A 16,854-nucleotide genomic window follows, 5' to 3' on the forward strand; every position below is an offset into this window, starting at 1 on the left:
GGGGCGTCAACCCAAGCCGAGGGAGAAGCACGTACAATACTGACTTGTTGAAAAGGATGGAGGGGTCAGGCGCAGTGGCTTACGCCTGTAATCCCAGCATTTTGGGATGCCGAGGCGGGCGGATTACCTGAGGTCGGGAGTTCGAGATCAGCCTGACCAACATGGAGCAACCCCGTCTCTACTAAAAATTAACCGGGCGTGGTGGCGGTTGCCGGTAATTCCAGCTACTCTGGAGCCTGAGGTAGGAGAACTGCTTGAACTCGGGAGGCGGAGGTTGCGGTGAGCCGAGATGGCGCCATTGCACTCCAGCCTGGGTGCCAGAGCGAAACTCCATCTCAAACAAACAAACAAACAAATAAAAAAACAAGAAAAGGAAGGAGGGAGGTTTGGCAAGAAATGCGGTTGGGGTGAACGCAATGGAGTGTTTACAATTGGCTAATCGCAGTGAAGAATACAGAGTTCTTTGTACTCTTCTTGCAACTTTTCTGAAATATGACATTATCCCAAAATAAAGTTGAAAACAAATAGTTGGAGACCACAGCTCTAACGAATCACATCAACATACAATTCGAAAGATGCAATGTGGCCCTGCTGTTGTTCTACCAGGAAAAGCAGATGCTTGCATTCAAGGTGTTCTCAGCCCCTCCTCCCAGACTCATCTCCCTCCAGCCCCTGACATTATAGCCTGCTTTCCCCACCGCCTCTTGTTATTCCTATCCCCTCTGTTGTAATTGCCCTCCCCTTTCCCCTTCTGCAAAATAATGCCCATCCTTCAAGGCCTAGCTCAGATAACTGTCTAACTTAAGAACAGTTCTTTGCGGCCAGGAGCGGTGGCTCACGCCTGTAATCCCAGCACACTGGGAGGCTGAGGCGCGAGGATTGCTTTAGGACAGGAGTTTGAAACCAGCATGGTCAATCTAGTGAGACTTCCTCTCTACAGAAAACAAAAAAATTAGGTGGGCACCCTCGCGCTCAGTGCCTGTAGTCCCAGCACTTTCAGAGGCTGAGGCAGGAGGATCCCTTGAGCCCTGGAAGGTCAAGTCTGCAGTGAGCTGTGATGGCACCGCTGCACTCCAGCCTGGGCGACAGAAAGAGACCCTGTCTCAAAAGAAAAAAAAATTTCTTTGCTATTTACAATAGGGATATTATCTTTTCCCAAGTCCCCATCGTACTTACTATAATCCTTTTTTTTTTTTTTTTTTTTTTGCCTTAGTGTTATTTACAGTCTCTAGATGTAAAGGCAAGACATTAAGGATTATGTTTTATTCATGGTATATGCTGTCTCTCTATTAACTGTACCTAGTGAATATTTGTTAAATTGACTTTTAGAGTAATGAAAGATTACTAGTTAAATCATTGAATAGTTAGGGTGAAAATAGGATTTGACTTTGTTTTTTATTTTCTTGAGACAAGGTCTTGCTCTGTCACCCAGGCTGGAGTGTAGTGGTGAGATCAAGGGTCACTGCAGCCTTGACCTCCTGGGCTCAAGCCATCCTCCCACCACGGAGTAGCTGGAACTGCGGGTGGCAGCACCACACCCAGTTTTTTTCTTTTTCTTTTTTGAGATGGAGTCTTGCTCTGTCACCCAGGCTAGAGTGCAATGGTGATAGCTCACTGCAACCTCTGCCTCCCAGGTTCAAGCAATTTTCCTGCCTCAGCCTCCTGGGTAGCTGGGATTACAGGCGCATGCCACCATGTCCAGCTAATTTTTGTTTTTGTTTTAGTAGAGATGGGGTTTCACCGTGTTGGCCAGGCTGGTCTCAAACTCCTGACTTTGTGATCTACCTGCCTCGGCCTCCCAAAGTGCTGGGATTGCAGGCGTGAACCACTGCACCTGGCCTTTTTTTTTTTTTTTTTTTTAATAGAAGTGGGAGTCTCACTAAGTTGCCCAGGCTTGTCTTGAACTCCTGAGCTTGAGCAGTCCTCCTGCCTTGGCCTCCCAAAGTGTTGGGAGAGGCGTAAGCCACCACATCCCGTCAGGATTTGACTTTGAGTCTTTTAGGGACAGCCTTGCTTTTTGAAAGCTGCTCCACACAAGTTGACTGGGAACATATGTGACTTTTACTGCCCCCTTCAGATAAGTTTATGAGAAAAACACAATATTCAACTGATTGGCCCTGAATTTTGATTACTGGGCCCCTTATTTTGGTTGTCCATAATCTTGATCTTCTGATATTTCACAAAGATGAAGAAAACATCCATACATGCATGTGATAAAACTCAAATGTCTGTCTTATACAATCCAATGAAGAAATTCTATTCACTTTTCCTGTTTTCCAATCAATCCCATTCCTTCTGTCTCCACTCCTAACATTATTCCAGTAATTGCCTCCTCTCCGGAGGATTGCAGTCTTACCCTATCTGGCCTCTCAGACGCTTTCCCTCCACTCTTGCCTACATGGCAAAGAGTTCCAAGTGACTCTCCTTTATATGTTGATTTAAGGTTTGCAGCTCTTTCCTGGCACCATCAGTCATTGACTCTTGTATGCTCGTGCACTGCCACCTTTCAACTCATGCACTTGTTCTCCCTGACTACAGTTTAGTACTTAATTTTGTTTTATATTACTTCCACAACCAAACCAGGAAACTATTCCTCAGGAAGATTAGAGGAAGAATGGTGGCAAAATGGACTCACAAAGAACGAAAGGTAGCAGATACTTTTTTTTTTTTTTTGAGACAGTGTTTCACTCGTTGCCCAGGCTGGAATGCAATGGCAAGATCTCAGCTTATTGCAACCTCTGCCTCCCCAGTTCAAGTGATTCTCCTGCCTCAGCCTCTCAAATAGCTGAAATTACAGGCAGACACCACCACGCCTGGCTAATTTTGTATTTTTAGTAGAGAGCGTTTTTCCATGTTGGTTAGGCTGGTCTTGAACCCCTAACTGTAGGTGATCCACCCACCTAGGCCTCCCAAAGTGCTGTAATTACAGGCATGAGCCACCGCACCAGACCAGGTAGCAGATACTTACAGAAGAAAACAGTGTGAAAGAAGCTGTGGTTGGAAATAGTTTTAAAATTATCTTTATTGCCATTCAGTGCTGTTTATAACTATTTAGAGATCACTGACCTCTTTGAGATTTTTTAAAATATAAGGACATGGTGGGGCGAGGTGGCTCAAGACCATCCTGGCTAACACAGTGAAACCTGGTCTACACTAAAAATGCAAAAAATTAGCTGGGCTTGGTGGCACATGCCTGTAGTCCCAGCTACTCAGGAGGCTGAGGCAGGAGAACTGCTTGAACCTGGGAGGTGGCGGTTGCAGTGCCACTGCACTCCAGCCTTGGTGACAGAGCAAGTCCATCTCAAAAAAAAAAGAAACATACCACCTTAATGTGTTAATTGTAAACTAACTTAGTAAAGTGTAGTTTACATGACGAGGAGTAGGCATAGGTCAAATTCTACTAATGCAATAAAATTCTCAAACCCTCTTAACAAGCTAGGAGGTAGGACAAAGAAGGCAGGCAAGACAGAGAGGCCCAAAGGTATAAATCTCAACTCCAACAAAATTTGGAATAATTCCCCTACCTAGCACTGTTTCTGTAACATACTCAGTACATGATATTAAAAGTTCCTTGGCTGGGCTCGGTGGCTCATGTCTGTAATCCAGCACTTTAGAAGGCTGAGATGGGCAGATCACAAGGTCAGGAGTTTGAGACCAGCTGACCAACATGATGAAACCGTCTCTACTAAAATACAAAAATTAGCCAGGCATGATGTGGCTCGCCTGTAATCCTAGCTACTCAGGAGGCTGAGGCAGGAGAATCGCTTGAACCTGAGAGGTGGAGGTTGCAGTGAGCTGTGTGCCATTACACTCCAGTCTGGGCAACACAGCAAGACTCCATCTCAAAAAAAAAAGAAAAAAAAAAACTAAAAAACAGGTAAGATTGAAAACAATAAGGTAAAGGAAGTTATTTAGACAGGTATTTCTTCACAGTCCTCAAAAGTTTTTAATATGCAAACACTATGACTAAGAATGTGCTATACATAGACTTTCCAAAATATTTTTGGTTATAAATTCCCAGAGCATTTCCTCAGACCAGTATTCTAGGAATTCATTTTGGGAAACACTGTTCCATAGATTTAAAAGCTCATCCCTTAAACTAATTTTTCTGAAACTATAGGGCCACCACAAAGAAGCGTTAAAAAATAGGTGTTTGAGCTTTCTAGGCCTTAAGTTTATTCCTTTCTCTTTGTATTAAAGGAAGGTTTTTTTTTGTTTTTTTTTTTTTTGGTGGAAAGTCAATACACGGGGCCAAAAAACTAGATTATGGATTTTTAAAAGTTTGTGGCGGCCGGGCGCGGTGGCTCAAGCCTGTAATCCCAGCACTTTGGGAGGCCGAGGCGGGCGGATCACGAGGTCAAGAGATCGAGACCATCCTGGTCAACATGGTGAAACCCCGTCACTACTAAAAATACAAAAAATTAGCCGGGCACGGTGGCGCGTGCCTGTAATCCCAGCTACTCAGGAGGCTGAGGCAGGAGAATTGCCTGAACCCAGGAGGCGGAGGTTGCGGTGAGCCGAGATCGCGCCATTGCACTCCAGCCTGGGTAATGAGCGAAACTCCGTCTCAAAAAAAAAAAAAAAAAAAGTTTGTGGCAAAGCAGTGTTTCTCAACCCAGATGCATGTATCACTGGAGACCTTTAAAAATTAAAGATCAACATCCAGGTACTACCCAACTGTCAGCGAGTGGGGTCTGAATACTGAATATACTCTTAACAATGCCCAGATGATTCCAATGTCCAACAGAACACACTGAAGTATAAAAGACCCAGGAGGGTCCAACTAAATTAAAATTTTAAAAAGCTGCTGGTAATGGTTTCAAGTGTTAAATAATAATAAAAAAAAACTTTATTTTCTAATTTGGACAGTTCTCCAAGTGATAAGAAAAATATTTAAATTCAGACTCAAGCAAAATAGTGTATGCAAAGATAAAAGAATGCCTAGGCCAGGCACGGTGGCTCATGTCTGTAATCCCAGCACTCTGGGAGGCTGAGACGGGTGGATCACCTGAGGTCAGGAGTTCAAGACCAGCCTGTATGGTGAAACTCTGTCTCCATTAAAAATACAAAAATTAGCTGGGCGTGGTGGAAGGCACCTATAATCCCAGCTACTCGGCAGGCTAAGGCAGGAAAATTGCTTGAACCTGAGAGGTTGCAGTGAGCCAAGATTGCAGCACTGCACTGCAGCCTGGGTGACAGAGCGAGGCTCTATGTCAAAAAAGGAAAAAGAGGGGCCGGGCGCGGTGGCTCACGCCTATAATCCCAGCACTTTGGGAGGCTGAGGTGGGCGGATCATGAGGTCAAGAGATCGAGACCATCCTGACCAACATGGTGAAACCCTGTCTCTACTAAAAATACAAAAATTAGCTGGGCGTGGTGGCGCACGCTTGTAGTCCCAGCTACTCGGGAGGCTGAGGGAGGAGAACTGCTTGAACCCAGGAGGTGGAGGTTGCAGTGAGCCGAGATTGCGCCACTGTACTCCAGCCAGGCGTCTGGCGACGAAACAAGACTCTGTCTCAAAAAAAAAAAAAAAAGAATGCCTAATACTTTCCTTATCTAGTTAATGAACTTTTAATTTTTATAGGTAGAATCTTCCCTTTTTTGTATATCAATTAATCCCCTGTGATAATACATGCTGGATATGCATGTTCCAGTCAAGTCATCATGTATAGAAATGAACTAAAATTACTAAATCTTTTAGAAACAAAAATCAAGGATTCACAAACTATGGCATTTTATTTCAGAGCCTTTGCTTACATTTGTACAATATATTACATAATTCTTCATTGTTTGCAGATCCTAATATATACTTTATAGCTTTTATTCTATAAGCTTTTTCTTCAACATTTTGCTGTCAACAAATCTTTACAGTCCTGTACAAATTTGAATAACTTGAAACCATTTTCAACAAAATTAGTTACTGTAAGCACACACTACAAGACTGAAAATGCTTTTCTTAGAAAAGTTGAATGTAAAGGATTCTGACACGTTAGCATCTACAACAAAACGCTTTGAAATTCTCACGTCGTATTGCCAGAAAACAAATAAAACATGCCAGCCCCATCCAAAAGAAGTACACAGAACTACAATTAAAACAGTAAAACAGTCTGTACAATAAAGTACTGTGTATTAACAGTGCCAGGTATTAAATAGCTTGAATGAACACATCCGCAATATACAAATGTCTTACAAAGGTGAAGAATTAAATACAAGTGCCAAACAACAGAGATTGGAATCATACAACATAAAGTCAATACAAGTGAAAACAATTTTGCATTCATTTTGGATTTTATACAAGGCATTTAATTTTATAGGCCTACCACCTCCATTAGCTATTTATATTTAAAATAACCACCATCCTTTTGAGACAGTTAATATCAACAATCTTGAACCATACTAATACATTACTTGTTCCTGAAGTCCTTTTGTTGTAGCTCATAATAAAATAAGCAATACAAATGAATTATCTGTATTTAAGGGAAAAGAAACATTTACAAGAAAACACAAAAATATAACTGTTATAATTCATTATGAATAAATATACACTTTGAACTGGCTAAGTACAATCTTTATACATTGTTTAAGATTTAATACAGTTTATTAGCCATTTTCTTTTTTCACACAATTATATCAAAATTAAAAAAAAATACTGATTTATAGAAAAATGGCAAAGTACAGTAGTTCCATTCCAATTTGAAGGGGCATGAAAAGCCACTGCAAGACCTTTTAGCCTAATTCAAACCTGTAAACATGTTCAGTCTTTTTTAAAGAGAATCTTTAATATTTGGTTACCAGGATTGATGTCTAATATCCTGTTAACTGCAGGTTTTGAATTTATTACATGTGCTTGACTTATACAATTAAAGCCACCCTACGGTGACTTGCTTTAAAAAACAATTACCTTGTACAAATGAAAATAGGTTCATATTTTTTCATAAATAAATGGAAAAATATCAAATGTTCCAGCTTTAACAAAATACAAGGGAATACATATACAGTAAGTTATCTTAACATGTTCTGGCCCACCCCTTAACTATGCTTACTGTATTGTCTCTACAGGCAGTGAAAAGCCTCCATTTGCCACAGTGGAAGGCCTTCAAGTTACCAGACACACAATTCCCAGACAAGTTGGAAACAATTATTGCTTGAGGAAAAGCAGTTCATTGTACTTTTTCTTCATAAAAAAGTGCACTTAAGTGCCAAGTCAGCTTGTCAAGAAACAATTTTTAAATATAAAATAGTGCTTGTCTGATATTTTTTTGTGCCACTGTGCAGTATAAAAAAAAAAGTGGCCCTTAACAGCCATTAAGTGCAAAGTGCTTTAGCAAGTCCTGCTGTCACCTGCACTCAACTGACATTCCATTTTGTGATGCGCTGGACATTGACGGTTCAGCTAAAGTTAACATAACAGCAGCTGTTATGGAACTGGATGAAGGTGAAGAAGAGGATGAGGATGTAGCAGCACCTAAGGAAAAGGGAGACCAAACCGAGAGCTTAATAAAAATTCATGTCTAACAATAGAAAATACTAGTCCTCTGAACTAAAATTCTGTTGTATTCTCCAAAATCATTTAGCTTACAACAACAGTGCTCAGTTCTCACAGTACCACGATGTAAAGAGAGGAAAAGCCAGTGTATAGCTCATGTAGCTAGACAGTGCCCAACTACAGAAGTAATGAAAAGGACAAACCAGGGAAGGCTCCTCAGTAGATCAAAGAGGCGAAAAAACTGCCTAGTCTACAAGATACAGAAAAAACATAGAATACACTTTTTTAAATAAACAAATATCAAAACAGGAAAAATCTGCAATCCATCCAAAAATCTGTTTTCCCCTCCTAATCCCTCCATCTTTCTGTACTTGGGAGTTTTCTTGTAATATAAATGGTGACAAGAATCGGAGGCTTAATTGCTTCTTCAAGTTGGATCAAAACAGTACATAGCTCAACTGCTGCATTCTCCTCCACTAAGTTTACAAAGCAAATAACACATTAGTTATTTTCCTCAGAGAAATTCGCTCATTGTTTCTTTGTTTTTTTCACATGGAGTCTTGCTCTGTCACCCTGGCTGGACTGCAGTGGCACGACCTCAGCTCACTGCAACCTCCACCTCCTGGGTTCAAGTGATTCTCCTGTCTCAGTCTCCCAAGTAGCTGGGACTACAGGTGCACACCACTATGCCCAGCTAATGTCATATTTTTAGTAGAGATGGGGTTTTGCCATGTTGGCCGGGCTAGTCTCGAACTCCTGACCTCAGGTGATTTGCCCACCTGGGCCTCCCAAAGTGCTGGGATTACAGGAGTGAGCCACCACATCTGGCCTCTCTCATTGTTATAAATTAGTGTTCATAAAATAATTTTTTTTTTTGAGACAGAGTCTCGAACTGTCGCCCGGGCTGAAGTGCTGTAGTGCAATCTTGGCTCACTGCAATCTCAGCCTCTGGGTTCAAGCGATTCTCCTGCCTCAGCCTCTTGGGTAGCTGGGATTAGAGGCGCCCACCACCACACCTGGATAATTTTTTGTATTTTTTTTTAGTAGAGAGAGGGTTTCACTACGTTGGCCAGGCTGGTCTATACTCCTGACCTCATGATCTGCCAGCTTTGGCCTCCCAAAGTGCTGGGATTACAGGCATGAGCCACCTCACCTGGCCTCTCTCATTGTTATAAATTAATGTTCGTAAAATAATATTTTTAAATAAATATACGCACAGATTTTTCTTTTTTTTTAGATGGAGTCTCCCTCTGTTGCCAGGCTGGAGTGCAGTGGCGTAATCTCGGCTCACTACAACCTCCGACTCCCTGATTCAAACAATTCTCTTGCCTTAGCCTCCCGAGTAGCTGGGATTACAGGCATGTTCCACCATGCCCAGCTAATTTTTGTATTTTTAGTATAGATGGGGGTTTCACCATGTTGGCCAGGATGGTCTCGATCTCCTGATCGTGTGATCCACCCACTTCAGGCTTCCAAAGTGCTGGTATTACAGGCGTGAGCCACTGCGCCCAGCCGTACATGCACAGATTTTAAAAGTTCATTCAGCACAAGGGTAATAAGGTAGAAAAGTAAATTTCCTTCTCTTCTAGGAACCTCCTAATCACTCAAATTCCCCTCCCCACTATTACCAGTTTCTTCACATTTTTTAAAATCTAGATGAAAGGCTGACAACTGCCCCAGGGGCAAATCTGGCTTACTTGTCTTTGGAAAGAAAATTCTATTAGAACACAGACATAGCCACGCCCATTTGTTTACATCTTGCCTATGAGAGATTTCACACTTACCATGGCAGAGATGAGTAGTTTCTACAAAGACCATATGGCCCACAAAGCCTAACATATTTATTGTCTCTTTACAGAAAATTTTTGCAATCCCTGTTCTACAGGAATTTTATCTCTAGAATCTAGAGAGATGATATGCAAATTTAAAATATGTAGATATAGCACACCTTTAAAAACACAAGTGAAAGCACAGTTCAGTGTCTTCTTTTTTAATTTAACAATGTTTATATACATTTTTAAAAAATTTTTTTGGGGATGGAGTCTGACTCTTGTCTAGGCTGGAGTGCAGTGGCACCATCTTGGTTCATCGCAACCTCCACCTCCTGGGTTCAAGCGATTCTCCTGCCTCATCCTCCCAAGTAGCTGGGACTACAGGTGCCTGCTACCATGCCCGGCTAATTTTTGCATTTTTAGTAGAGATGGGGTTTTCACTATGTTGGCCAGGCTGGTCTCGAAGTCCTGACCTCAGGTGATCTGCCCGCCTTGGCCTCCCAAAGTGCTGGGATTACAGGCATGAGCCACTGCGCCCGGCCCCAATTTAACAATATATTTTAAGAAATTATTCCATATCAGTACACACAGATCTTTTTCTTTATGAAGTTGAGTAGTAGTCTACTATATAATTTATAACCTATAAAGATATAAATTTCACTACATTGTCCCTGCATTGGTTTTAGTTTTAATTTTTTTGGTAAGAATGATACCCTATTTGATTTGCATTTCTTTGGTAACTAGGGTAAGCATTTTTCTATGGATTTTTCTTCAAATAGTATTTACGAACTTACTTTTAATACTAACTCCCTAGATAGGCTCTATTTAGCAAAATCAACCATTAGAAAGAATTTGTGGTAACCATATCTACAAAACACTGCTTAGAAGGAGTTTCTGGATAGATTTTTTTTTCTTTTTTTTTGAGACGGAGTTTAGCTCTTGTTGCCCAGGCTAGAGTGCAATGGCACAATCTTGGCTCACTGCAACCTTCACCTCCAGGTTCAAGCAATTCTCCTGCCTCGGCCTCCCAAGTAGCTGGGATTACAGGGATGCGCCATCATGCCCAGCTAAGTTTCTTTTATTTAGCAGAGATAGGATTCCACCATGCTCGTCAGGCTGGTCAAGAACTCCCGACCTCAGGTGATCTACCCACCTCTGCCTCCCAAAGTGCTGGGATTACAGGTGTGAGCCACTGCAACGAGCCAATAGATGTCTTATTATATAGAAAACTCCTATATAAAAAGGCTTTAGTTACCTAAGGGTGAAGAGCTCTAGTAAAAGCATGTAAAAGGTCACTGTGTTAACTATGATTTTTTATTCTTTTAAAATGGTAACATGACATCAAATACATGAAACTCAGATCCCCTTCTTTGACAGAATGCTTCTGCAGGTACTTCGTATATTATACATGTATATATTTTACATATTATATAAACATTTAATTTCTTTTTTGAGAGAGAAAAAAGAAATTTTTTTTCTCTCGCTCTGTTGCCCAGGCTGGAGTGCAGTTCGCATGAACTTGGCTCACTGCAACCTCTACCTCCTCGGTTCAAGCGATTCTCCTGCCTCAGGCTTCTGAGTAGGTGGGATTACAGGCACCTGCCACTATGTCTGGCTAATTTTTGTATTTTTAGTAGAGATAGGGTTTCACCATGTTGGCCAGGCTGGTCTTGAACTCCTGACCTCGTGATCCACTCACCTTGGCTTCCCAAAGTGTTGGGACTATAGGTGTGAGCCACCACGCCCTGCCCAAACATTTAGTCTCTTTTCAAATACTCTGTATCTCAGACACACTGACTTTCACCCACCTTCAAATCAAAAAGCATATACAAAATAAGGTGGAGAGACTTAAAGAATATTATGACAGCAGAAGAGATAAGTAGAAAAGTTGTGTAAAGAAAAAGGAAATGAAAATCAAAGTGCTTCAGAGGACAGTAACAATGGCAAAAGAGGGACAGGAAGGCAAAGTCACACTCTTACAGTATGTGACACTGTCTCTTCCCATCTCTATTGTCCCATTTCTTTGCTTCCCTTCATAACAAGACTCAAGATTTCTCTAGGGTCACTGTCTCTACTTCTCAACCGTTCCTCCACCCTCAGCTACATTTAATCCAGATTTTATCTGCAGATCTTACTGAAAATGCTCTTGAAAAGGCGACCAATGACTCCTGCATTGTCAAGCCCACTGACTACTTCCCTGGAGTTTCAGCAGCATGTCACACAGCTTTTACTCCACTCCTTCACAAACACTTAATTTTCTTGGCCATCCTCTCTTTGTTTCCTCTTTCCTCATTTGGGGTTATTCCTCCTCAAGTCCTGGTTGTTTTTCTCAGCCCTACCTCTAAAAGTCAACTTGTTCCAGCTTGCTTTCTTTTCTTTTCTATCCACATTTCTTTTCTAGGTGATCTACTCAAGTATTAGGGCTTTAAAAACCACTTGTAATAACTACTACACCATAGATATGCCATTGACTTTAAAGGTGTAACTTCAGTCCTGACTTCTTCCCTGAGCTATAAACTTATACATCCCACTGTCTACCTGACATCTCCACTTGGATGCCTAATAGGCATTTGAGAACTTAACATGACTAAAACAGAACACCGAAACCTTGTCAGTGCTCCCTAATCTACATATCATCTTCTCTAGGTCAGCCTCATTTCCAAAATGGCACCATGCAGCTAGTTGTTCTAGCCAAAAACCTAGCCCATCTTTCCTTCATCCATCACATCCAATGCATCTGCAAGTGCTGTTAATTCAACATGAACTGCTCTCCATCCTTATGGTAGAAGTCACTATCCAGCACCTTCCTGAATTACTGTAATGGGCTTCCTATATGCCACATGGCTTTCACCATTGCCCCTATAGAGTCTGCTTTCCACATGGCAGACAGTGATCTTCAAAAAATTTTAAGTAAATCATGCTGGCCAGGTGCAGTGGCTGACGCCTATAATCCCAGCACTTTGGGAGATCAAGGTGGGTGGATTCACGAGGTCAAGAGTTCAAGACCAGCCTGGCCAACATAGTGAAACCCCGTCTCTACTAAAAATACAAAAATTGGCCGGGCGCAGTGGCTCACGTCTGTAATCCAAGCACTTTGGAGGCCAAGGCGGGCGGATCACCTGAGGTCGGGAGTTCAAGACCAGCCTGACCAACATGGTGAAACCCCCGTCTTTAAAAAATAAATAAATAAATAAATAAATAAAAATACAAAAATTAGCTGGTCACAGTGGCACGTGCCTATAGTCCCAGCTACTCAGGAGGCTGAGGGAGGAGAATCACTTGAACCTGGGAGGTGGAGGTTGTAGTGAGCCGAGATCGCGCCACTACACTCCAGCTTGGGCCACAGAGTGAGAATACATCTCAAAACCAATCCATTCATCCATCTATCAATCAATCAATCATACCATGCCTGCATTTAAAACTTTCTGATAGACTGGGCGCTATGGTTCACATCTGTAATCCTAGCACTTTGGGAGGCTGAGGTGGATGGATCACCTGAAATCAGGAGTTCTAGTTCAGCCTGGCCAGCATGGTGAAACCTCGTCTCTACTAAAAATGCAAATTTTAGCTAAGCATGGTGGTGCATACCTGTAATCCCAGCTACTCAGGAAGTTGAGGTAGGAGAATCACTTGAACCTAGGAGGCGGAGGTTGCAATGAGCTGAGATCGTGCCACTGTACTTAAGCGTGGAAGAACGTCTCAAAAACAAAACAAAAAAACCCAATAACAACAACAAAAACAAAACTTTCTAATAGTTGTCCATTTCTCTTCGAATAAAATTTAAATTCCTTATCCTGGACTGCAAGGCATCACATGTATTTAGCCCCCTGCTTAGCTGGCTGATACTTCTACCACTTTTAACACCACAGTGGTTTTCCTTTGTTCCTGAAAGTTACCGAGTGCATTCCCAACTTAGAGCCGTGATTCTGGGTGATTTTGCCCCCAGCCCTGGAGGTATCTGCCAATGTCTGGAGTTATTTTTGGTTGAAACAATCACAGGGTGTTACTGGCATCTAATGGGTAGTGGCCAGAAATGCTGCTAAACATCCTATAATGCATAGGATAGCCCTACACAGCAAAGAATCACCTGGCCCAAAATGTCAATTAGTGCCAAGTTTGAGAAACCCCATATTAGGGACACTTGCTGTTCTCTCTGCCTCGGACATCTGTTATAGATTGAATCGTGTCCCCCCAAAAATTTTGTATTGAAGCCCTAACTCCCAATGAAACTGCATTTGCAGAAAGGGAGGTAATTAATGTCGTAAGGGTGGCACCCTAATATAAAAAACCTTGTGTCTTTGGAAGAGAGGTCTCTTCTAAGGTCTCTCTATGCACCAAGGCCATGTGAACTGTGAACACAGCACGGTGGCAGCCGTCTGCAAGCCAATCAAGACAGGCCTAGGAGAAAACAAACCTGCTGGCACCTAGATTTTGGACTTTCAGTCCTAAAACTGGGAAAATGAACTTCTGCTGTTTAAGTCACCCAGTCTGTGGTATTTTGTTGTGGCAGACCAAGCAAAATACAACAACTCTTGACTCCCAGATTTTTTTTTTTTTTTGAGACAGTGTCTCACTCTGTTGCCAGGCGCCTGGCTAGAGTGCAGTGGCGTGATCTCGGCTCACTGCAACCTCCGCCTCCTGGGTTCAAGCAATTCTCCTGCCTCAGCCTCCTGTGTAGCTGGAACTACAGGGGCAAGCCATCACACCCAGCTAATTTTTCTATTTTTAGTAAAGACGGGGTTTCACCATGTTGGCCAGGATGGTCTCAATCTTTTGACCTCGTGATCCACCTGCCTCAGCCTCCCAAAGTGCTGGGATTACAGGTGTGAGCCACCACGCCTGGCCAGACTCCCAGATTTTAATTTATCTCATTTCCTCTTGTCATTCATGTAACCCATCCAATCACTGTTGTATCATCATTTTGTTTTCTTCAAGGTGCTTTCACTACCTGAAATTATCTTATTAGGATGTTTTTGGTAAAGTACAAACTCTATGAAAGTAAATATTATGATCTGAAATAATTTTTTGGGATATTTATTTCACTTTAGAGATGAGGAAAATAAGACAAAGAAATTAAAGAATTTGCCTGAAGACAGATTAAACTCATGTCTGTCTAACTGCAGAGTGAGAAATTCTGGTTTATGTTTAAATAAAGTAAAAATACTGGCTGGGCACAGTGGCTCACACCTGTAATCTTAGCACTTTGGGAAGCCGAGGCAGGTGGATCATCTGAGTTCAGGAGTTCAAGATCAGCCTGATCAACAGGGCGAAACCCTGTCTCTACTAAAAAAAATACAAAATTAGCCGGGCTTGGTGGCGCATGCCTGTAATCCCAGCTACGTGAGAGGCTGAGGTAGGGGAATCGCTTGAACCCAGTAGGTCGAGGTTGTAGTAAGCCGAGATCGCGCCATTGCACTCCAGCCTGGGTGACAAGAATGAGACTCAGTCTCAAAAAAAGTAAATAAATAAAATAAAGTAAAAATACTTACTTTCTCTCTCTTTCTTCTTTAAACGCTTTCTCCTCCGATCAATGGAAGCAACTTCTGATTTTAATGACAGATAATGTTTTCTGATTTCTTGAAGTTTTTCTTGAAGAATTGTGATGCGTTCAGCACTTGTCATATTTTCCAGGTCCGCTGTAAATTTAAAGCTTTCATTAATTTAATAAGTATTTTTGAAAAAACGTTTAATATATAAAGGAGAGAACATAGAGCATGGTTGTTCAATAAGGTTGAGGTAGATACACTAAAAAAACTAAGGCTCCTAAAATATTTGTTTTCCAAGTTTTTTTCCTAGCTTAGAACAATGCCTGGCACATAATAAATGCAAAATATTTGTTAAATGAATGAATATGTACAGAATTAAAGACCTTAAGATCTAAATATGTATGCTAAAATATCCACATCCATATATAGTATCACCATAATAAAAAAAAAAAAATCACACTTAAAAATAAAACTGGGGCCAGGCACAGTAGCTCAGACCTGTAATCCCAGCACTTTGGGAGGCCAAGGCAGGCAGATCACGAGGTCAGGAGTTTGATACCTGGCCAACAAGGTGAAATCCCATCTCTAGTAAAAATACAAAAATTAGCTGGGCGTGGTGGTGGGAACCTGTAATCCCAGCTGCTCAGAACACTGGGGCAGGAGAATCGCTTGAACCCAGGAAGTGGAGGTTAGTGAGCCAAGATCATGCCATTGCACTCCAGCCTGGGCAACAGAGTGAGACTCCATCTAAAAACACAGAAACAAAACAAAACAAAATGAAAACACCTGGAAAGACACTGAAATGCTAAATTGTGCACACTTTTTAAGTAACAGGATTATTGATAATTTTTTTTCTCTTCTGTTCTCTTTTTATTTTTTAGGTTTTTTATAAAAGTATGTGTGTAACGTTTAAATTGGAAGGAAATTTTAAAAAGCTCTAAAGCAATCTTCAATCTCTTAAGAATACTTGAGTTATTTTCTTGTGTGAGAAACTCTATAGTATCAAGAAATATACATATTGGCTGGGTGTGGTGGCTGACACCTGCAATCCTAGCACTTTGGGAGGCTGAGATGGGAGGATCACTTGAGCTCAGGAGTTCAAGACTAGCCTGGCCAAGACAGTGAGATCTTGTCTTGATTTAAAATATATATATAAACACCTTTTTTTTTCCAAATGAAGATTTATGAAGGTTTCTCAAATATACAAAAGTATAGAGAGGATAGAAATCATCATCCAGCTTTAGTAATCATAAATTTATGGCAAAGCTTGTATTATCTGCACCCGTATCCAATCCTAACCCCAACACCAGATAATTTTAAATCAAATTACAGATATCATATCAGAAATATCTGGTCAGTGCTGGCACTTGCCTCAATTGCCTTAAAATTTTTCTTTTAGTAATTTATTTATTTAAATCAGACTCCAAATAAGATCTATACACTGCAATTCATTAGTACATCTATTAAGTCTGGTATAGCCTCTTTTTCAGAGTACTGGCATGAAGAGTTACTAGGATTGGAGTGAGTGCAGTGGCTCATGCCTGAAATCCCAGTACTTTAGGAGGCCAAGGCAAGTGGATCACCTGAGGTCAGGAGTTCAAGACCATCCTGGCCAACATGGTAAAACCCTATCTCTACTAAAAATACCAAAAAAAAAAAAAAAAAAAAATAGCTGGGTGTGGTGGTTTGCACCTGTAATCTCAGCTACTCGGGAGACTCAGGCAGGAGAATGGCTTGAACCAGGGAGGTGGAAACTGCAGTGAGCCGAGATGGTGCAACTGCACCCCAGCCTAGTGACAGAGCGAGACACCGTCTCAAAAAACAAAACAAAACAAAACAAAAAGAGTTTCTGGGATGAAGTTTGTATGCTTGTCAATTTAACATGTCACTTACACATCTGAAAACTCCATTTGTAAACTTTGGGTAATCGATTGCTGGGTTCCTTGAGGTCTGGATCCTTATCACCATTCTTTCCACATTTTCCTGGAGACTGCATCCTTGCAGGAGATTTGGTACTATGAGACTTCATTCCAGTGGAAACTGATTTGACTGGCTGACTCTTAGTTATACTTTCACCAGCTGAAAGTTCTTCACTATCACTACTATTTGC

At 41.5% G+C, this 16,854-nt stretch overlaps 1 protein-coding gene across 5 annotated transcripts in view; it reads right to left on the reverse strand.

The window, feature by feature from the left end:
- Positions 1–5,710: 5,710 nt before the first annotated feature.
- Positions 5,711–16,854, reverse strand: part of ARID4B (AT-rich interaction domain 4B) — a 165,528-nt gene continuing 154,384 nt past the window's right edge. For all 5 annotated transcript variants that reach the window (XM_012459885.2, XM_012459882.2, XM_012459884.2 and 2 more), the window contains 3 exons: positions 16,638–16,853; positions 14,748–14,894; positions 5,711–7,465 (listed from right to left, as the gene is read on the reverse strand). In XM_012459885.2, the coding sequence (XP_012315308.1) occupies positions 7,338–7,465; positions 14,748–14,894; positions 16,638–16,853 (491 nt within the window). In that variant the 3' untranslated portion in view covers positions 5,711–7,337. The remainder of the gene's footprint in view (positions 7,466–14,747; positions 14,895–16,637; position 16,854) is intronic.

The sequence above is a fragment of the Aotus nancymaae genome, unplaced genomic scaffold (genome assembly GCF_030222135.1).
Source record: "Aotus nancymaae isolate 86718 unplaced genomic scaffold, 86718_ANA_hifiasm-v0.15.2.pri h1tg000032l_0, whole genome shotgun sequence".
NCBI classification, from domain to species: Eukaryota; Metazoa; Chordata; class Mammalia; order Primates; family Aotidae; genus Aotus; species Aotus nancymaae.